General features: G+C 44.8%; 10 protein-coding genes across 10 annotated transcripts; 3 read left to right on the top strand and 7 right to left on the bottom strand.

The window, feature by feature from the left end:
- Positions 1-39: 39 nt before the first annotated feature.
- EAE97_004351 (uncharacterized protein) lies at positions 40-674 on the bottom strand. Its single transcript, XM_038874863.1, has 2 exons — positions 364-674; positions 40-273 (listed from the first exon to the last, which is right to left on the bottom strand). Exons 1-2 carry the CDS (start codon positions 573-575, stop codon positions 204-206), a joined length of 282 nt encoding a protein of 93 aa, XP_038734307.1. The 5' UTR covers positions 576-674; the 3' UTR covers positions 40-203.
- EAE97_004352 (uncharacterized protein) lies at positions 647-1,522 on the top strand (the record flags this gene model as incomplete). Its single annotated transcript, XM_038874864.1, has 2 exons — positions 647-727; positions 845-1,522. The coding sequence occupies 2 exons, from the start codon at positions 647-649 to the stop codon at positions 1,520-1,522; spliced, it is 759 nt and encodes a 252-aa protein (XP_038734308.1).
- Positions 1,502-2,774, bottom strand: EAE97_004353 (uncharacterized protein). The gene is made up of 4 exons (XM_038874865.1): positions 2,676-2,774; positions 2,508-2,550; positions 2,360-2,390; positions 1,502-2,303 (listed from the first exon to the last, which is right to left on the bottom strand). The coding sequence occupies exons 1-4, from the start codon at positions 2,697-2,699 to the stop codon at positions 2,216-2,218; spliced, it is 186 nt and encodes a 61-aa protein (XP_038734309.1). The 5' UTR covers positions 2,700-2,774; the 3' UTR covers positions 1,502-2,215.
- A 61-nt stretch (positions 2,775-2,835) lies between these two features.
- On the top strand, positions 2,836-4,234 carry EAE97_004354 (uncharacterized protein). Its single transcript, XM_038874866.1, has 2 exons — positions 2,836-3,336; positions 3,390-4,234. The coding sequence occupies exons 1-2, from the start codon at positions 3,063-3,065 to the stop codon at positions 4,094-4,096; spliced, it is 981 nt and encodes a 326-aa protein (XP_038734310.1). The 5' UTR covers positions 2,836-3,062; the 3' UTR covers positions 4,097-4,234.
- A 231-nt stretch (positions 4,235-4,465) lies between these two features.
- On the bottom strand, positions 4,466-6,127 carry EAE97_004355 (uncharacterized protein; the record flags this gene model as incomplete). The annotated part of the gene is made up of 1 exon (XM_038874867.1): positions 4,466-6,127. One exon carries the CDS (start codon positions 6,125-6,127, stop codon positions 4,466-4,468), a length of 1,662 nt encoding a protein of 553 aa, XP_038734311.1.
- A 406-nt stretch (positions 6,128-6,533) lies between these two features.
- On the bottom strand, positions 6,534-7,776 carry EAE97_004356 (uncharacterized protein; the record flags this gene model as incomplete). The annotated part of the gene is made up of 3 exons (XM_038874868.1): positions 6,534-6,959; positions 7,161-7,478; positions 7,570-7,776. 3 exons carry the CDS (start codon positions 7,774-7,776, stop codon positions 6,534-6,536), a joined length of 951 nt encoding a protein of 316 aa, XP_038734312.1.
- A 714-nt stretch (positions 7,777-8,490) lies between these two features.
- On the bottom strand, positions 8,491-9,227 carry EAE97_004357 (uncharacterized protein; the record flags this gene model as incomplete). Its single annotated transcript, XM_038874869.1, has 2 exons — positions 8,491-9,069; positions 9,207-9,227. 2 exons carry the CDS (start codon positions 9,225-9,227, stop codon positions 8,491-8,493), a joined length of 600 nt encoding a protein of 199 aa, XP_038734313.1.
- A 1,237-nt stretch (positions 9,228-10,464) lies between these two features.
- On the bottom strand, positions 10,465-10,737 carry EAE97_004358 (uncharacterized protein; the record flags this gene model as incomplete). Its single annotated transcript, XM_038874870.1, has 1 exon — positions 10,465-10,737. One exon carries the CDS (start codon positions 10,735-10,737, stop codon positions 10,465-10,467), a length of 273 nt encoding a protein of 90 aa, XP_038734314.1.
- Positions 10,738-11,477: 740 nt separating this feature from the next.
- EAE97_004359 (uncharacterized protein) lies at positions 11,478-13,296 on the bottom strand (the record flags this gene model as incomplete). Its single annotated transcript, XM_038874871.1, has 7 exons — positions 13,192-13,296; positions 13,094-13,134; positions 12,865-13,031; positions 12,616-12,798; positions 12,275-12,568; positions 11,760-12,224; positions 11,478-11,711 (listed from the first exon to the last, which is right to left on the bottom strand). The coding sequence occupies exons 1-7, from the start codon at positions 13,197-13,199 to the stop codon at positions 11,478-11,480; spliced, it is 1,392 nt and encodes a 463-aa protein (XP_038734315.1). The 5' UTR covers positions 13,200-13,296.
- A 240-nt stretch (positions 13,297-13,536) lies between these two features.
- EAE97_004360 (uncharacterized protein) lies at positions 13,537-16,849 on the top strand (the record flags this gene model as incomplete). Its single annotated transcript, XM_038874872.1, has 2 exons — positions 13,537-15,876; positions 15,935-16,849. The coding sequence occupies 2 exons, from the start codon at positions 13,537-13,539 to the stop codon at positions 16,847-16,849; spliced, it is 3,255 nt and encodes a 1,084-aa protein (XP_038734316.1).
- Between the last annotated feature and the right edge of the window lie 157 nt (positions 16,850-17,006).

Raw genomic sequence — 17,006 nt, forward strand, 5'->3', positions numbered from 1 at the left:
TCTCACGGTTTGTAGAGAATTGAAAATATGCACAGCTTCTAAAGCAAAAAGGTTAATAACTTATGTAAACCTCAATCAATTTTATCATCGATTTAATCATGTGTAATGCCCTCTCCATCTACCAATTCGATTCCGCAGTATCATCTTCTCACCAAGCAAGGGTTCACGCTAACCACAAGCATCCAACACCAAATCCGCGATTATCACTTTGCACTTCCTTCTCCCTCCCAAACTGTCGTCTCCACCATAAAAGTTCCCTTTCGATCTTTACACCTATAGACCGATCAGCATCCATTACTCATCCTCCATTCAAGACACAATATCCACTCCTACTAAATCTCTCCCGAAGAAAACAAAACTCACCGACGAAAAAGTCGTTCCACGGGTCTACAAACAATATTTTCCCCAACCTTCCCATCCCTATCCTTTTGCAAATCGCAATTGTATTGCCACAATTCCAGTAATTCACAGTTTTTGAGCTTCCCGTCGAAACCCTTTCGGTATTGGGACTTGGACGTGAGGGTTGATTCGAAAGGGAGGGCACTGGGTGGGAAGGGGAGGAGAGGTGGTGTCATTTGTTCTTTGTTTGGGGGGAAGGATTGAGGATTGAAGATCGGGAAAGAAGACAGGGAAGAGTGAGGGTAAAATGGATAGCAGATCTAGCGAAGAGGTATTTGGCAGGAGATTATTACGAGAAGTTGATGAGAGCGAAGAGAGTTTGGAATCGGTATGTAGGATATTCCATCTCATTGCTTATCGATAACGAATCTCCCCTCCCTCCTTTTATTTTCCTGGCAACTAAATTCACACAAGACAAGAAATTGAAGCTGATAAATATCACAAGCTTCTAACCACTGTTACAAATACATTGAATCCCCGTCCGTCGAGAACTCATATACATTCTCTAGATGAACTGTGGTCTAATTCGTATCAAAACCAACCGAGACTGTCTGTTTCGGGGAGACAGTTACCGCTGCTAATTCATATATTAACCGCACTTCTGAGAAATGAGGATGGAAAGGTAGGAAAGTGCGTTGTGTTGATTGATGTGCACTCAAGATTCTCTCCTTCGTTTCTAGTATTTCAAGATGATGGAGAAGAAGATGAGGGACTTGAAGCAGGACTGAAGGAGAATGGATTGAGGAGGTCGGATCTTAAACATCTTCATATCTTTAGACCTTCAGCTCAGAATCTGGAAAGTACGTTGAAGGGGGTGGAGGAATATATGTTGTATGGGAATCATGACAGTTATGGGAGGGAATTTGGAGGGACGATACTTTTTGGGGTTGAGGGGAGAGAGGGTGTGGATATGGGGAGTTTGAGGGGGATGGGGAGGCCGGAGGTGGTGATGGGGTGGAGAGGGTGGTTGAGGGTGGAGAGGGAAGAGGTTGGGGCGTTTGGGATGGGGGCTAGTGTGGAGGAGATGTTGGAGGAGAGGGAGAGGAGGGAGGAGGTTGCTAGGGGGAAGGGATGGAGAGGGATGGGGGAGAAGGGTGGGGAGGTTGTGTGGAAGTTGGGATAGAGGGAGAAGATAAATCTGCATTGGGAATGCCGGTGAAGCGTGGATTTGCTTTGCCTTAAGCTCTACAATGGTCGTTAAGATGGAGCATAGTACACGTGATGGGATGCCATGCTCATGCGCAATGCGTATCATCAATTTGAACATGGAGAGAGCCTTGAGTTGGGAGGGCTTTTTATGTGCTGTATGTGTAGTAGTATTAAATGTTGTCCGACATATTATGGGAATGGCAAGAATATCAAACCTTTGCTTTGCTTGAATGAAGCAATCAATCAAAAGAGCGCGGTACGGCTTTACCACCCAGTACCCCAATTTCGATACAGTGTATATTTCAAGCGCATTTTCCTACTCTCAAAGAATCCAAGCAAACAAATAGGCCACGAATATCCAATGCATTTCTCATGAAAACCACTGCACCCCATTCTGCTTTTCGTTGCAAGATACCCAAGGCCTCATCCGCCCATCACATGGCTTCTCCAAATAGACACATGCTTCTCCCAAAAGGATTTCTCACAGTTCCGAAGAGAATAAAATGCATGCATTGCCAAAGCATCATCGATATTGGTAATGTACAGCTTGCCTACCCATTCCAGCCTCCCAGCATGCAATATCCTTCCCTCCACCTCTGCCTGTTTCAACCATCCACCATACCGAGACACCTAGTCCAATCTATGTCCTTTTGTCTATCCTCATTCCTCATGCAGCAGCATTGGCAGCTCTCTGATCCTCCAACTTGGCGTAGAATGCATCGCGCTTGCGGACGGCTGGGACGTGGTATCCGTACCTGTTACTATGTTAATACTATGTGTCTTGACGCCGTTTAAACATGGAAAGATTTACCAGAAGGCATATCCGAATGTGGTTCCGAGACCTGGTGGGTCGTGTTAGTTGACTGCTTTGCTTCACCTCTGCGATATCTGCAGACTCTCTGCCTCCATTCATGCTCTCCCTCCATTCGCATTCGACAAGACATCTGTTCACCACATACCGAAAGCGACGCTAAGGTCAAGGACGAGCCCTCTTCGGAGCATCTACAGTACAAAAGGTCAGCTCATTCTCCAATTCCATTCACCCAATTCAATTATGTCCTTCCAACTTTCCAACTCCAATTCCAAGCTCCTCACTTTTCCCACAGCAGACAGAGAGGAAGACGTACTCCAGTAATTGGTTTGATGGCCATTTTGTATATTTCTTTCGAGGGGAAGAATATTAGGTTCTGTATCTCTTAATTGCTTGCTCAGATTCAAAATCGCATGATGCATCCCACGCTCGCCGAGCGTCCAATTTTAGCGCGCTCTTAATACCTGAGGCAGCAACGCTAAATCCGCAGCAGTCAACTCGATTTCTCCACGTGATCGATACTTCTGAACCTTTGATATTCACAAGCAGCAATTTACGCTTTCGATAACGCGGAACGTTCATTCAATTGAATTCACACTACGGCCATGAATCATTCTTTCCACACCCATACCCGCGATTTGTTTATTTAAAGCTTGCTGTGGGTGCGAAAAAAATAACATACATACAATAAAGCATTGCGATCATGGTCCCAGTGTCACGAAAACGATCGACACCTACATCCAGCGACGACGACATGGAGGAGCCTTATCGAAAAAGGCAACGCATGTCGCCCGTCCTCCCGCAAACCCCTCCGCCCGAGCTCGAATTGTCGCGTCCCGATAAAATGGAGTCTTCACTTTTCGACAGCAATGTGCGGATGCTATTGCGCCGATCAATTTGTCAGACATTGGAACACGTTGGGTTTGACCGGGCGACGGAAGAAGCGTTGGAGGCCATGTGTGCCGAAGTCGATACTTGTTTGTATATCCTCACCTGTGGGCTGAGAAGCCTTTTGTTGACGAGATTTAAGATACGACGCATTTACTTGCTCAAGTCACTTCTTCGATGAATAATGCGAGAAGAAATATTCCCATACCCCTCGATATATCGTACGCGTTTAATCGGTATCAATTACCTCTCGCATCATTAGAACCGCATCTGCGACCTCCAATTTCCGTACCGAAGCTTGAATTAGAATTAGAACCCATACCAAAGGAAGACCCTACGACAAAGAATGTCATAAGGATATTAGGTGTGGAGCTTAATGGTGAGGTGGAAAAGGCACAGAAATCATATATTCCGAAAGGATTCCCCGCCTTTCCTAGTAAACATACATTTAAATGGACGCCCAAAGAGAGCGAACGCTTAACGGATCCGCGAAAAATCCGTGAGAAGGCTGCGGAGAATGCCAAGATGGGGGAGGAGGCTCTGAGACGGCTGGTGAAGGTTGGGAAGGTGGGCAAAGATAGGGAAATGAAACGAATGGCTGGTAGAGATCCGAAGAGTAAGGAAAGGCACGCGTTGTGGGAACGTACCATGTTGGAACTGGGAATTACAAATTCTGGTAGTGGAAGGGGGAGTGAAAATACAAGGCTGGCGCTAGATGATCGCAGTATGGTAGTTAATGCAGAGAAGCAGTATTTCAGAAAAGGTGCACCGGCAAGAAGGAGAACGCAGCCACAGCCTCAACCTCCACCCTCGCCAATGGATGAGGATTTGGTGTCTTTAGAGCCGTAGGGGAATGGATTATAACAAAAAAAGATACGAATAATAATTTGGGTTTGGAATCTCAGGTATGGGCGGTGGAATGCATTATCAGCGAGGAGTTCTGGGGTCGAATCAATCAAAAGGATCACATTTTGGGAGCCGGTAGCTCAATGAAAGACGGGCGCTGGCAGGAGCGAGAGGTGTTTCCTTATATATGTAAATGTACATAAATCGTTGCTGTTCATGCGCAACTTTACATACACCTTACCAAATCAACATACCTAGGTACTTTCAATGAACAATCCTCGTAAAAGAGTATGGACTTGTTGTAACGCCAATCATAGACCTAAACACCGTTGCAATGCACCAGGTATACCCAATACAATCATCTATGTGACCTCAAGGCCAAGCACCCGGATCAATTTCTGTCCCCAAATCCCTATCCTCTAAAAACTTCCTACCTCTCAATTCATCGGGTAAGTATTCTTGAACTACTCTGCCCTCCTTGTAATTAGGATTGTATTTGTACTGATCTCCATACCCCAACTCTTTCATCAATTTCGTAGGTGCATTTCTCAAATGAATGGGGATGCTCAAACTGGCTACTCCAGGTTCCCTCAGGGCAGAATATGCGTTGTTCAATCCTCTATATGCTCTGGTACTCTTGGGCGCTAGACAAAGAGCCACAGTAGCATGAGCCATTGTGATTCGACATTCAGGCATACCGATTTTCTCGCACGCGGTGTATGTGCTGGTTGCGAGTGTTAGCATGGTGTTGTCGGCCAGTCCTATATCTTCTGAGGCCATAACCACCATCCGCCTAGCTATATAAAGAGGGTCTTCCCCGGATTGAAGCATCCTTGCAAGGTAGTATAGAGCAGCATCTGCGTCACCACCTCTTACCGACTTGTGGAAAGCAGAGATAGTATCGTAGTGTTGATCGCCAGCTCTATCATACACCAGCGTTTTAGTAAGAGAAGCTTTGATGTCCTCCTTAGTGACATTGGGCCTTGTAGACAAGCCCATGGCTAGCTCTAGGAGATTCAGGGCCGTCCGAGCATCACCGTCAGAAAAGGCAGATAGATACTTCAAGAGCTCTGTATCCACAAGATCTGTAGGAGTATAATTTGGCCCCTCGGTCTTCAAAGCCCTTTCTAGTATCTCTAATATGTCTTCATCCGTCAACTTCGATAATGTAAATGTCCGACATCTGGACAGCAGAGCATTCTGGACTTTAAAAGACGGATTCTCGGTAGTAGCTCCTATCAGAGTGACCTGCCCACTTTCCACAGGCCCAAGAAATACATCCTGTTGACTCTTCGAAAATCGATGGATCTCATCGCAAAATATTATTGTCTTCCTCCCAGTAAGTCCCAGTTCCCCTCTTGCCTCAGCAAATATTTTCTTCACATCGCCCACCCCAGTAGATGTACTATTGATCTCGACAAACCGACTTCCTACCATTGCAGCCACACACCGTGCAATTGTAGTTTTACCTGTGCCAGCGCCACCCCACAGTATCATTGATGGGACACGATCTTGTTCAATGAGACTGCGTAAAACTCCGTGTGGCCCAACTAACTCTTGTCCACACACTTCGTCTAGACTTCTCGGACGCATTCGTTCTGCTAACGGAGCGACCTTTTGAAAGGCGTTGGTCTTAATCTTCTTCGCCGGTGGATCGACAGTATCATTTTCCCTCTGTAACTCTGTCTCGGCATCGTCAAATGATCTCTTCCGCTGAAAAGTCAAGGATCCACTCGCACTCCCATCTTCTTGCCGCTTCCCAGTTGTTCCATTTTGCACTTTCTGCTGAAAATTGGACGTCGAATTCTGTTCTATCTTTGGGGTAGGATGCAATGCTGTCTTCTTAGTCGCAGGTGTCGAAAAGAAGTTGGAGACGGAAGGCTTCTGCGTGGAAGCTGGTTTCTGCGAAACAAATGCATTCTGCTGAGTAGGTGGAGGAGAGACTGTGTCAATGAAGTCTTCACATCCCGAATCAATGTGACTATTAATGTCTTTAGCTTTCACTTGCTTTTCGCAAATGGGGCAAGCAACCATGCTGAGCAATTGGTGGAGATTGACTCTAAGTAATAGGTTTGGTTCATGATCATCACACAAAGTGGCTTTCGACACACGCGTTTAGAATTTGGGGGACGCGCCCGTAAAAGTCCATATTAAAGTGGCACTAGTTTGCCTGTCAATAATTATTCCCCGCAACTTATGCATACCCAATCATGTATAATCACTCGTCAATACCTGGGTCAACACAGCATTTTCACGCGCACGGCAAGATGATCATAATGCATGGAAATTACTTTTTACGTTGTTTGGATTTTTCATGTCCATGAGCCTTCTGCTATGCCATGTTTTTGAAGTACATCCTGCCAATCGACAAGGAACCACAAACCCCGGAAAAGCCGTAAAACCTCAAGATGAATTGACACACGCCTGTTTAACCACCCCCTTACGCTCTCGACATAACACCCCAAGCCCGAATGATGTTATCTGTGTAACCTGCGAACAAAGTTTGTCCGTCCGCGCTCCATGCCAAACTGACACACTCTGGCTCTCTGCTCTTCTTGCCAACAGCTTGGAACTCTGGCTTCAACTCATCAACCTTGCTCTTCTTCTCCAAATCGAAGATGATGATGCTGCTGGAGGTGGCGGCGCAAAGCCAGTATCTGTTGGGGGAGAACACGAGGGCGTGGATCTCATCACCAGCGTTCAAGGAGTAGAGGTGCTTAGACTCGTTCAAGTCCCACAACATGGTGGTTCCGTCCTTTCCACCGGAAGCGCAAAGGGATCCGTCTGGGGAGATGGTGACGGTGTTGATGTAACCGGTGTGTCCGATGTGGTCGGTTTGCAATCTGCAAGAGCTGAGCTCCCAGACCTGAAGAATTGAATGTTAGCATTTTCTGAGTAAGTAATTTTGGTATCAAATGAATTGTGCGAAGACAATTTTCAGAAAAATAGTGTTAATTGTCTCATGGCAAGGTCTCCCAAGCTCTGAAGTAGCAAATACTTTGTAGAACATCATGAAAACTTCGCACAACTTCAATTTGAAATACCATAAAGACTGATTGTAGCTTACCTTGACTAGCTTGTCCCATCCAGAGGAGACAATGACTGGGTTTTGTGGGTTAGGGCTGAATCTAACGCATGAAACCCAATCGGCGTGTCCCTTCTCAGTGATGGTGAACTTGCAGTCACCGAGAGTGTTCCACAACTTGATTGTGCGGTCGCGGGATCCGGAGACAATTTGTCTGTTATCGGCAGAGAAGGAAACGGAGAGAACGTCGTTGTTGTGTCCAACAAATCGGCGGGTGGTGGTACCAGTGGCAAGCTCCCAAAGGCGGAGAGTCTTGTCCCAGGATGCGGAAAGAGCGTAAGCACCATCGGAAGAGATCACCTAGAAATCAAAGTCTCAGCATTCAATTGTAATTTGCAGATTGCGCTCATAATTCCCAGAGCCACCGATTTTCGAGTGAGGTTTAACATACACAGTCAGAGACAATGTGGGAGTGTCCGTGGAGAGATCTCTTTGGGTATCCGTATGAAGTCTCATCCCGGGTCAAGTTCCAGATGATGAGGGACTTGTCGCGGGAACCAGACAAGAGCATATTTGGGTTCTCAAGAGAAGTTGCGAGAGAGGTGACCCAGCCGCTGTGGCCCTCGAGGGTGCCCTTGAGGATAAGTTGTTCCGCCATGTTGGAGTATTGATCTGGTGAACGGAGAATTGAAGGATGGGCGAAATGGCAACGGTAACAGTGCTGGTTGGAAATATTTGAGAAATTGTGGTGGGAGGTTTTTCTAAGCGAGGTGGTACTAGCGCCACTTCCAAAAATAATGGACTCTGACCTAGAACTCGAAAAATTATTTCTTCTACCACAACAGCTTGAGGACTTGAGAAATTTCTTTGATGGCAAAAGGGAAGAACAAGTATCTGATCCTGATAGGAAATGGTTGACTTGAATTGATCGAATCCTTCCAGTTATATCCTTAAATTTCAGGCACATCTTCCTGTAGGGCAAGTCCGAGCAGATCAGTTTTGAGTGTTGAATTCAATCATTCTATCGATTGAATCATATGGGCACAGTGAATCAATCAATCTCTTACTGAGCAATAATATTCGATCATAAGCCAGCGAGACAAGTGCTCCTGCCACGAAGTCCTGCTAGTCTTCGAGAATTATCAGAGGAAGTAACTGCTTGAGCCAATTTCCCCCTCAGCATGCCGAATCACGTGATAATACATGGGTCATTCGATTGGCACTCAGATGTATGAAGTCTGTAATAAAACAATCAAAGACATCAAAAGTAGAATCATATACAAAACTTATTTCTTTTCATCACATCATGTCATCAAAGCGATCTCCAAACAATTTCCTCAGACTGTTTCCTGAACTTATCAATTGTAATCCCTTAAGCTGCGGTATCACCACCTAAAGCATCATATGGAGTTCCACCCGTTGCGTTGTTATCCCTGGGGAAGCCTGCATCATTTGCTGACTGAGCATTCTCTCTCTGCATCTTCTGCTCAGCAAGTCGACTCGGATCATTCTTCGATCCAATTTCTGAAGTAAAACTCGCATTCTTTGCATCATTACTCTCAAATCCCCCTTCCGTCAAGTTCTTTCCTTTCGGTTTGCCGCCAGACTGGTATTGATTGGACACATAACTCGGTGCGACCCCCGCATTACTTGTGCTCTCTTTTACATTGGGGTTGCCGACATCTTTCTGGTATGAACCAGTAACTCCAAGTTTCTTCTCTTCCGCCCAATCTTCAGTCGCCATTCGTGCTTCAGCATCGGAAGCAGGATCTAGACGAGTAGCTCCAGATGTATTGGTATTTGCAAATGTAGAGTTTGCGCCTGCGACGCCTAACGGTTCACCGTCGCGATTTTTAGCGAAGTCTCCGCCAGCTCTCGTAGATTCGGCTGCAAGGGAATCTGATGCTATTGCTCCGGCACCCTCTTTGATGATTGAGTGTGGATCTTTGACCTGTTGAAAGTTGTGTTAGCAATCATGATAGAACTTGAGTCGTATGAGGCAAGCAATCCCCAACAAAATCCTCATGGGATAGCTATTAAACGCAACTACATGGAGTTGAACATGAAAGATTCTGAGCAAGTATTTACCTTTGTACCAGCTCCAGACATTTTGAATGTGAAACGATGATTATGAAACTTGGTGTTAGAAGATTCAAGCAATTATTCTTCACGACTTGAAGATACAGACAAGTTGTTTGATTGTTTAATTCATTCCTGGAAGTGCTTTGTTTCAAACCTAAGATATACAGCTGGCGCTCTCATGACATCATTCTTAAACTCAAAGAATCACATTAATCGAATCTTTTCCTGTTTCTACTACTTATTATTACTTCTACTACATAAGTATGGCGCCGAGCACGTTCCCGTCAATCAACTCATAGGAATGTTTTAAACTTGTGGAGATTCTAAAGATAGTGGTGGCACTTCTGCACATTTCGGACGACGTCAGCGATAAGCCTCTGGAAATTGAGGGGTAATTCATCACGTGCTTCATGTAACAAAGGTGTCCCTGATATTTCTTGGTGACATACTTTCCACATGCTTTCGAAATCTTTAGTGTGAAACGGAATGGTTAATTTAAGCAGTGGGATCTATAAATATTGAAAAGTTGATGCCGAATATCCAAGTAAATCTGATTTTATCCGATTGAGCATTTGACTGCATGTCAAGCATCGAAATCATTCCCCAGGTTTTAGGGCCCCCCCGAGCTTTGAAGGTACTTATTCATAATGGTCATTGGATTGTAAGAATCATAGTGTTTTATCACCTGATATCAGATCAGCAAGCAATCTATCTGCTTCACGGTTAGCGGTTCCCATATGCTCTACCTGTTGTTGCTGTTGTCGAGTGATTAAGAGGCCATAAGGTTGAGATTTCAAGTACAACCTGTAGCGATAAAAATGCAACGGCTATTTCATCTCTATTTAATCCAGAAGACTCATTATCAAGGAAGGAGTGTACGCGGCAATCACATGAAGATTAAAACTCTCGAGTCCCTCCAATATATGATACAAATCAGGCGCGCCCAGCTTCTGAATCATCCATAAAATAAAAATTCGAGCTCTCGGCGAATAATAAGGGATTTTGATGAATAAACACACTATCTAATAATGCGAATTGGACACAATGCAACTTTCAATTAGTATGTCCCAAGAATTTGATGAAGTTTTTGTATTTCGTAGCCTTTACAGAGCTAGTTCATGTCTATTTCATACACGATGCGTATAATACAGCATCTCATCCCACCCATCCCGTCCATCAATGCTATTTTTTCCTTCATAACCCATCATCAATCATTCCAATGATTAAAAAATATAATACACCCATTCTCAAAATGGTCCAACGCTTAGTTCTTCTTCTCAACACCTTCGCGTCCAATATTGCTCATATCAACACCACCAGCTTCTCTAACACCGCTTCCTCCAGTAGCAGCACCCTCCAATCCAGATTGTTGAGCATTGCCAGTTGAGGTTTGGCTAGTTACGTCTCTTCCTGATCCAACGTTGACTTTGGTAGCATCGGCAGAGTTCCAGTCGCTGGCGACAGGAGGATCTTCTGGGAGAGGGAGATTGGCTTGACGCTCAGCGATGAGGTCGGCTTTGGATTGTTGTTCTGGCATGTTGATATATGTGTGAGGTTGTGTGTGTTCTAAAATATGTTAGATGAGACCGAGTAAAACGTTGAATGAAGGGAAGCTCACTGTTTGTTTGTGAATTAGAGTAGTTGTTTGTGAGGGTATTCGTTGCGAATTGGTATATTGTGTGTGATGTTTGTTTTGTAGTATGAAGAAGGAAGGAAAAATGAGGGGGAAAACGGGGGATTAAAAAGGCGTTCAAACTCTCGAAGTCATGTTCTATGACAAAATCATACTCCACCTTACTCAGGTACTGTACCAAGGCATAGTTAAATTATTCCTTGTTGTGTTTGGAGATTTCGCTCCGGAACATCAGATAATTGAGAAATTGAGGGGCTCTAAAAGATGTGATGTAATTATGATGTCGATCATGTCAAGCATCAAACTTTGGTGGGGCATAAACTCCTATGACATGACTAATAAGACACTAGGTACCGCCGGGAACAAACCGAAATCAACGTCAATTGAATTATTTGATTCGGTAGAATTCGATCTCAAATGGAAATCTCGATGGTAAAAAAAAATACTAGAAACTTCTTCATAATTTGGTATCATTAATCATCCTTGTAAAAAACGCCAATTGCAATGTCCTCAATATTTAGGCGCCAGTAGATAGGACACTCGATGTACCCTCAGCTCCTAGACACACCTTTCGTCCCATCCTGAATCCTAATCCTCGACTCCAACAATGCTATCATACCCATCTGCTGTAAATGTGCAGACAATTAAGGAAGCCTTCTATCACTTGTTTCTCCCGCTGAAGCAGCATTTCCAGAATCAGGGCTAAGATAATCTGCGTCTTCTGCAGCTTCATACTCCGCGATAAGATCTGTTACTACTTCCCTAGCTTCATCGAATTCATTGAGATTGTCAGCAAAGGGTGCAGTTTTCTTGTAACCTTCCATGAAGGCATTACGCTTGCGCATTCCATCGTATTGTCTCACGATACGTTTAAACAGCTATAATATGTCAATATTTTGGGGCAAAATAGCTATAAAGACACTCACTGTTGCTATACTTGTGTGATTTGCCAGCATAAGACCACTGACTCTGTGATTCATGGGTATGTATGGACTCTTTTTGGTCAACGCAACTTGAATACTTGCCGGACCCCATGGAATGAATGTCGCAAGTCGTCGCTCCCGGATTCGAAGAAGACTCTTGTGGACATCAGTCGGATCAACGTCTCCTTGAATGACGTTCAATATGGATATGTAACAACTCTTTTTGCCAGGAATTGTAGATACCATGCGGTTCTTTGGCTGCAACAGTCTTCGCATGACATCTAAAACTGTAGTTTTCCGTACGGTCTTCGCCTGTTCAACATTGTTTCCTGTGAATGGGGTATAGGCCGTCATTAAGAAATGACAACGAGGAGTTGGGATGAGCGAGGCAACTATGCTAACGAGATCATTGTGCATATATCCTGGGTATCTGAGTGTAGTGGTACTAGCTGACATAACGGTAGAAACCTGTACATGTTAATAAAGCAAAGTCTGGCTCCGAAAGGGGGAATACCGACCAGCTGATTAGTTTGTTGGAACGAAGGTTCCTGGACGTGCAATCTATCCGCAGCGATCCTAGACAGTGCTCCATTGTCAAGCACAACAACTGAATCGGCATTCTGTGTTAATCTTCGCATGGATAGCAAACTGTTATATGGATGTACAACAACGTCGCCAGAATTGGTAGTGTCTGGAAATACGGAGTAGGTTTGTATAATCTTCTTAGGGAAGCGATCGTTCAGTCTTTCGAGCAGAAAAGATCCCAATCCAGAACCAGTACCACCTGCTATAGAGTGTAACATCATGAAGCCCTGCTTAGATTAGCTTAATCGTTCGTGTAAATTGTTCGATTACCCACCTCAAGCGAGTCACTACCGTCGGCTTCTCGATCAAGCATTTCCATAATTTCCTCATGCACAGATTCGCCCGTTTGGTATCCATCTCCCCAGTTGTTCGCGGCACCTGAACCATTCTTTCCAACAAAAAAGTTCTCGGGATTGTAGATATTTTTGTATGGACCGGTTTGGATACCATTGAGGACCTGATAACCACAAATTAACACCCCAAATATACCAACACATAGCATAGAAGATCAAGAAGCACATACACGGGGCTCTAAGTCGATCAAAATGGCTCGGGGGATATATCGTGTGTCGTCCGACTGATAGAAAAATACATCTTTTCTGTCTCCTCCCTCTGTCGCAAATTCCTCAAGATTACCATCTTGACTTATGCCATGTTCCTGACACAACTGCTGCCAGAACTGACTACCAACTACCCAAATTCCCAATTAGAATCTCCTCCATCTTGTATGGCCAGACGAGGGGTATACTGACTGCTGTTGCCGCACTGGCCGGCCTGGACCGTAATTATTTCTCTGTTAACAAAATAGAGTCAGCGGCCGCGATGTATAGAAGAATGGAAAATTGGTTACCTTGGCATTACTGAAGCATCAAAGAAACAATACAGCTGTGATGCGCAGTATTTTGCAATTTAACTCCAAGATATCTTAATTATTGACGTTCTGGAAATTGTTTATTGTCGACGCGTGAAATAAGGTTATGCGCTAGTTATCGCGATAGCTCTTTGAAAATGGTTGGACAGGGGTTGGTAGATGAACTTTCATAAATGAATACCTAGGTATTAATTGTATACAAAAACTTCATTAACATTGCCGACAAAGCTCAAATTGGTCAATTAAAGAATACAGCTTTGAGAAACAAATCGCATAATAAGTACAACCTTTTACCATTGTCGAACACGGTCAGCTAAATGCAAGATGCCTGGCTTTGAGTATTCCTCTAGCCCTCCCTCAACACCAAATAGAAGCACCAATAGTCGATTCAGTTTTGGAACTTCAAATAATCCATCGACTACACCTGCTGGAGCCCCTCCCTCATCGGCCGGCTCTTATACTCCCGCTGGACCTGCGCCATCATCATTTTTGGAGAGCACTATGCGAAGCCCAACCCCAAACAAGTCGGCTTTTGGATATTCAGAGTACTCACAGCAATCGGAATTTGGTCACTCTCAATCAGACTTCGGTCATTCCGAGCTCCAGAGCCCACAGTTCTCCTCTCCTCTCTTCACACGACCGGCATCAAAACCACAGAGAGCGGTATTTGGCAACAAATCTCAAAAGTCGCAAAGGAATTTACGATCGCTATCGGGAAGCGAGGAGGAGGAGGATGATGAGGATGAAGAAGATGCTGGGTTTGATACAAAGACTCGCAATCGCTTCGCAGATTCTTATGATGAGGAGCAGGATATGGAGAGTGAAGATGCCAGCTACGAGGACGATGACCTAGACGACTATCGCGGAACAAAGTCAATGAACCGCAACATCTTTAATCAGCACAGCAATTCGGTTCGGTTTGCAAGCACATCCGGTGGACAAATGCGACAGAGTATGGGAAACGATTCGATAGACTTTCAGGCATCTTTGGCGCAATCACAAAGTAAAAGGGTGCCCGCTTCGGATTTTGCTGGAATCGCGAAAACCCTATCTGAAAGCCAGGGAATACCAGCCGTAGATGAAGAAGACGATCTAATATTGAAGACGGAGGCAATAATTACAAGACTTTACGAACAGGGTGTGGGAAAGGCAGACAATGAAGAAAAACTTCAACGTGCTTTAGCACTCATACCGAGCGAATTAACGGCACTTTGGCAGGAGTACAGTGAACGAAGTGGAGTCTACAATGAGCAAGAGTACGCTTCGATCATTGGCCCAGGTCCAGCAGCCTCAGAATTTGCAAAGGCTAATTACCTGGCTCATCTTGCAATGCAAATCCATCACTCAAAACCGGTTGAAAAGGGATTTGCAACCGTGGTTAAGCCTCTTCCCAAAATCATGCTAGATTGGCTGGAGGAGTTTCATGATCCTTTTCCACAACAACTTGAAGAAGTTCAGGCGACCAGACCGAGCCCTGCTTCTCATCACTTATTCTGGACTACTATACTTAATAATGTCGTTCGTGGGCGACTTGTAGCTGTTATTAATTGCCTCAAAAGTGCTGGTTGGAGGTACTCGTGGTCTGATGCAGATGACATCAATGCTCAAGGCGGGGCGGACGGCTTTACTGGAGTAGCCCTGACTAATGTCGAAAAGGTAGTAGAGGATGCGACCAATGTTCTCTCTCTATGTCCGGCAATAAATGGAGATTGGAATATCTATGGAAATGATTGGAAATTGTTTCGGCTTCGGATATCACAAGCTACAGAGGATCTAAAACAATTCGCAGAAGGTGGTACTCGCCATGAATCAAATCGATTTGGAAAGTCTTCCATGAGGAGTAGTCTAGGTGGAGACTATAGTAAGCTTGCAAAGAGGGCTGCAAGTAGGGTACCATGGAATATCTACCAGAACCTACTTACACTTTATAGTTTGGTTATGGGGGAGTCTATCCCTATCATTGAAAATTCCCAGGATTGGTGTGAAGCAACTATCGGTCTACTTGTATGGCATGACGAGGAGAAAGACGACAGACGTTTAGCTCCGGGGCGATCAATCAATAGTCTTCGCGCTTCTGCAATCAATTATGAGTCAGAAAATGATCTTCGCAAACTTCAGCGAGCATTTGAGGTTGTAGCTGCAAGCAATACCGACTTTCATGTCAACAGCAATGATATGGTTGAAGTTGGATTAGCTTGCCTATTTCAAGGTGACACTGAATCCCTCATTTGTATTTTGCGCGCTTGGTCTGGCCCTGTATCTTCCGCTTTAGCTGAAGTCGCATCGTTGGCTGGGTGGCTTCCTCGTACTGAACCTCAAGGTCTGCTTGCAAATGGCGAACTTGACCAAGAAGACCTTGATCTTATCAATCTTGGCGCACCAACAGTACAGGATGGCGTCAAAGATCTTACTCTTATTACATATGCAAGGTCATTACAAGAGCTGCCGGAGTTGACTGCAGTGATTGGACACGCCGAGATAACAAAAGAAGGATGGGAACTAGCGATCGCTGTATTGGGCCGACTCGATTCAGAAAAGAGATCCGAAGATATGGTGGGTGAAATCATGAGAACAGTTAAGCTAGATAGTGCTGGGATTGTCGATAAACTTTGGCGATTACTCAATGATCTTAATATGAGTTCTCAAGCCGAAGCCATCGCAATGGTATGTGTTATATGACCTTTTGATGCACCAATATACACAGTCAGCTAACAACCTATAGTCATATGCCGATTCACTTGCCCGAGACAACATTTCTCCTGGTGAAGCCTTATGGTATTATGCTTTAGCTCATAATTCCGCCAAGGTTAAGGATGTCCTTGATACTCTCATTCAATTATGTTTGGTATACTCGACAGCCTATCCTCCAGAGGCCGACCTTGATGACCATTTGCAGCGATTAATCTCATCTCCAAAGAACGCTCTAAATGAAATGTCTAGTATGGACCTCGAAGCTGCAGAACTTGTTCATACTTCATTAAGCGGATACGCAACGCTCCGTAGGTTTTATACCCTGAGAGACCAAGAAGTCATGTTATCACCAGGTTCTAAACCAGCAATGGGTGCGATCACCCGAAGGTCGGAAGCAGCCAATGCTCTATTAGCATTGATAATCAGTTCCGACGACAACATTCGCGGTGGTATCTACGATGAAGATCGTGGGGCCGTCATCCCTGTTCATTACATTCTTGCGCTCTTAGGCGAAGCCATGCCCTTCGTTAACCAGCCCGATTCCCTCCTCAGCACCTCTCAAATTGATATCCTCCTCCGCACGATCGAAGATATCCAGGGTATCGGTCCACGTATCTATGCCGTCTGCAACGCTTTTCTCGAAACAGTCATTAAAAACGCTTCAGGTCTAAAGGGCTCTAATCCCATGGACTTATTGAGTCAATCGTCATCGGGTACTTCTGGGAGCTTCTCAATGGTAGGAAGTTCAATGATGGCTTCGCAATTTCATAAATCGGTTACGGCGAGTGGAATTCTGAAGAACAAGGGGAGTATTAAGAGGGGGTGGGATTGGAGGAAAGGAATTAATGCGGGCATGACAGATGTGGATATCTTGAGGGTATTGAGGTTAGGATTGGCAAAGGATTTGGCGAGGGCGTGGTTGAGGGAATCGGATGAGATGCTGTGAGAATGAATGAGTTGAAAGACGGGATGTAAGAATCGAAAATGCGTGCGTGGGAATTCCGGGGTGGTTAGAGGCGTTCATCATGTGTATGGGAATAATATGATTCTGGAGATATCAGTTGTTAGGTGATTCGATGCAACACGGCGGAACGCGCTATGCA

This window comes from Botrytis byssoidea (genome assembly GCF_014898295.1).
Source record: "Botrytis byssoidea strain MUCL 94 chromosome Unknown BBYS_007, whole genome shotgun sequence".
NCBI lineage: Eukaryota > Fungi > Ascomycota > Leotiomycetes > Helotiales > Sclerotiniaceae > Botrytis > Botrytis byssoidea.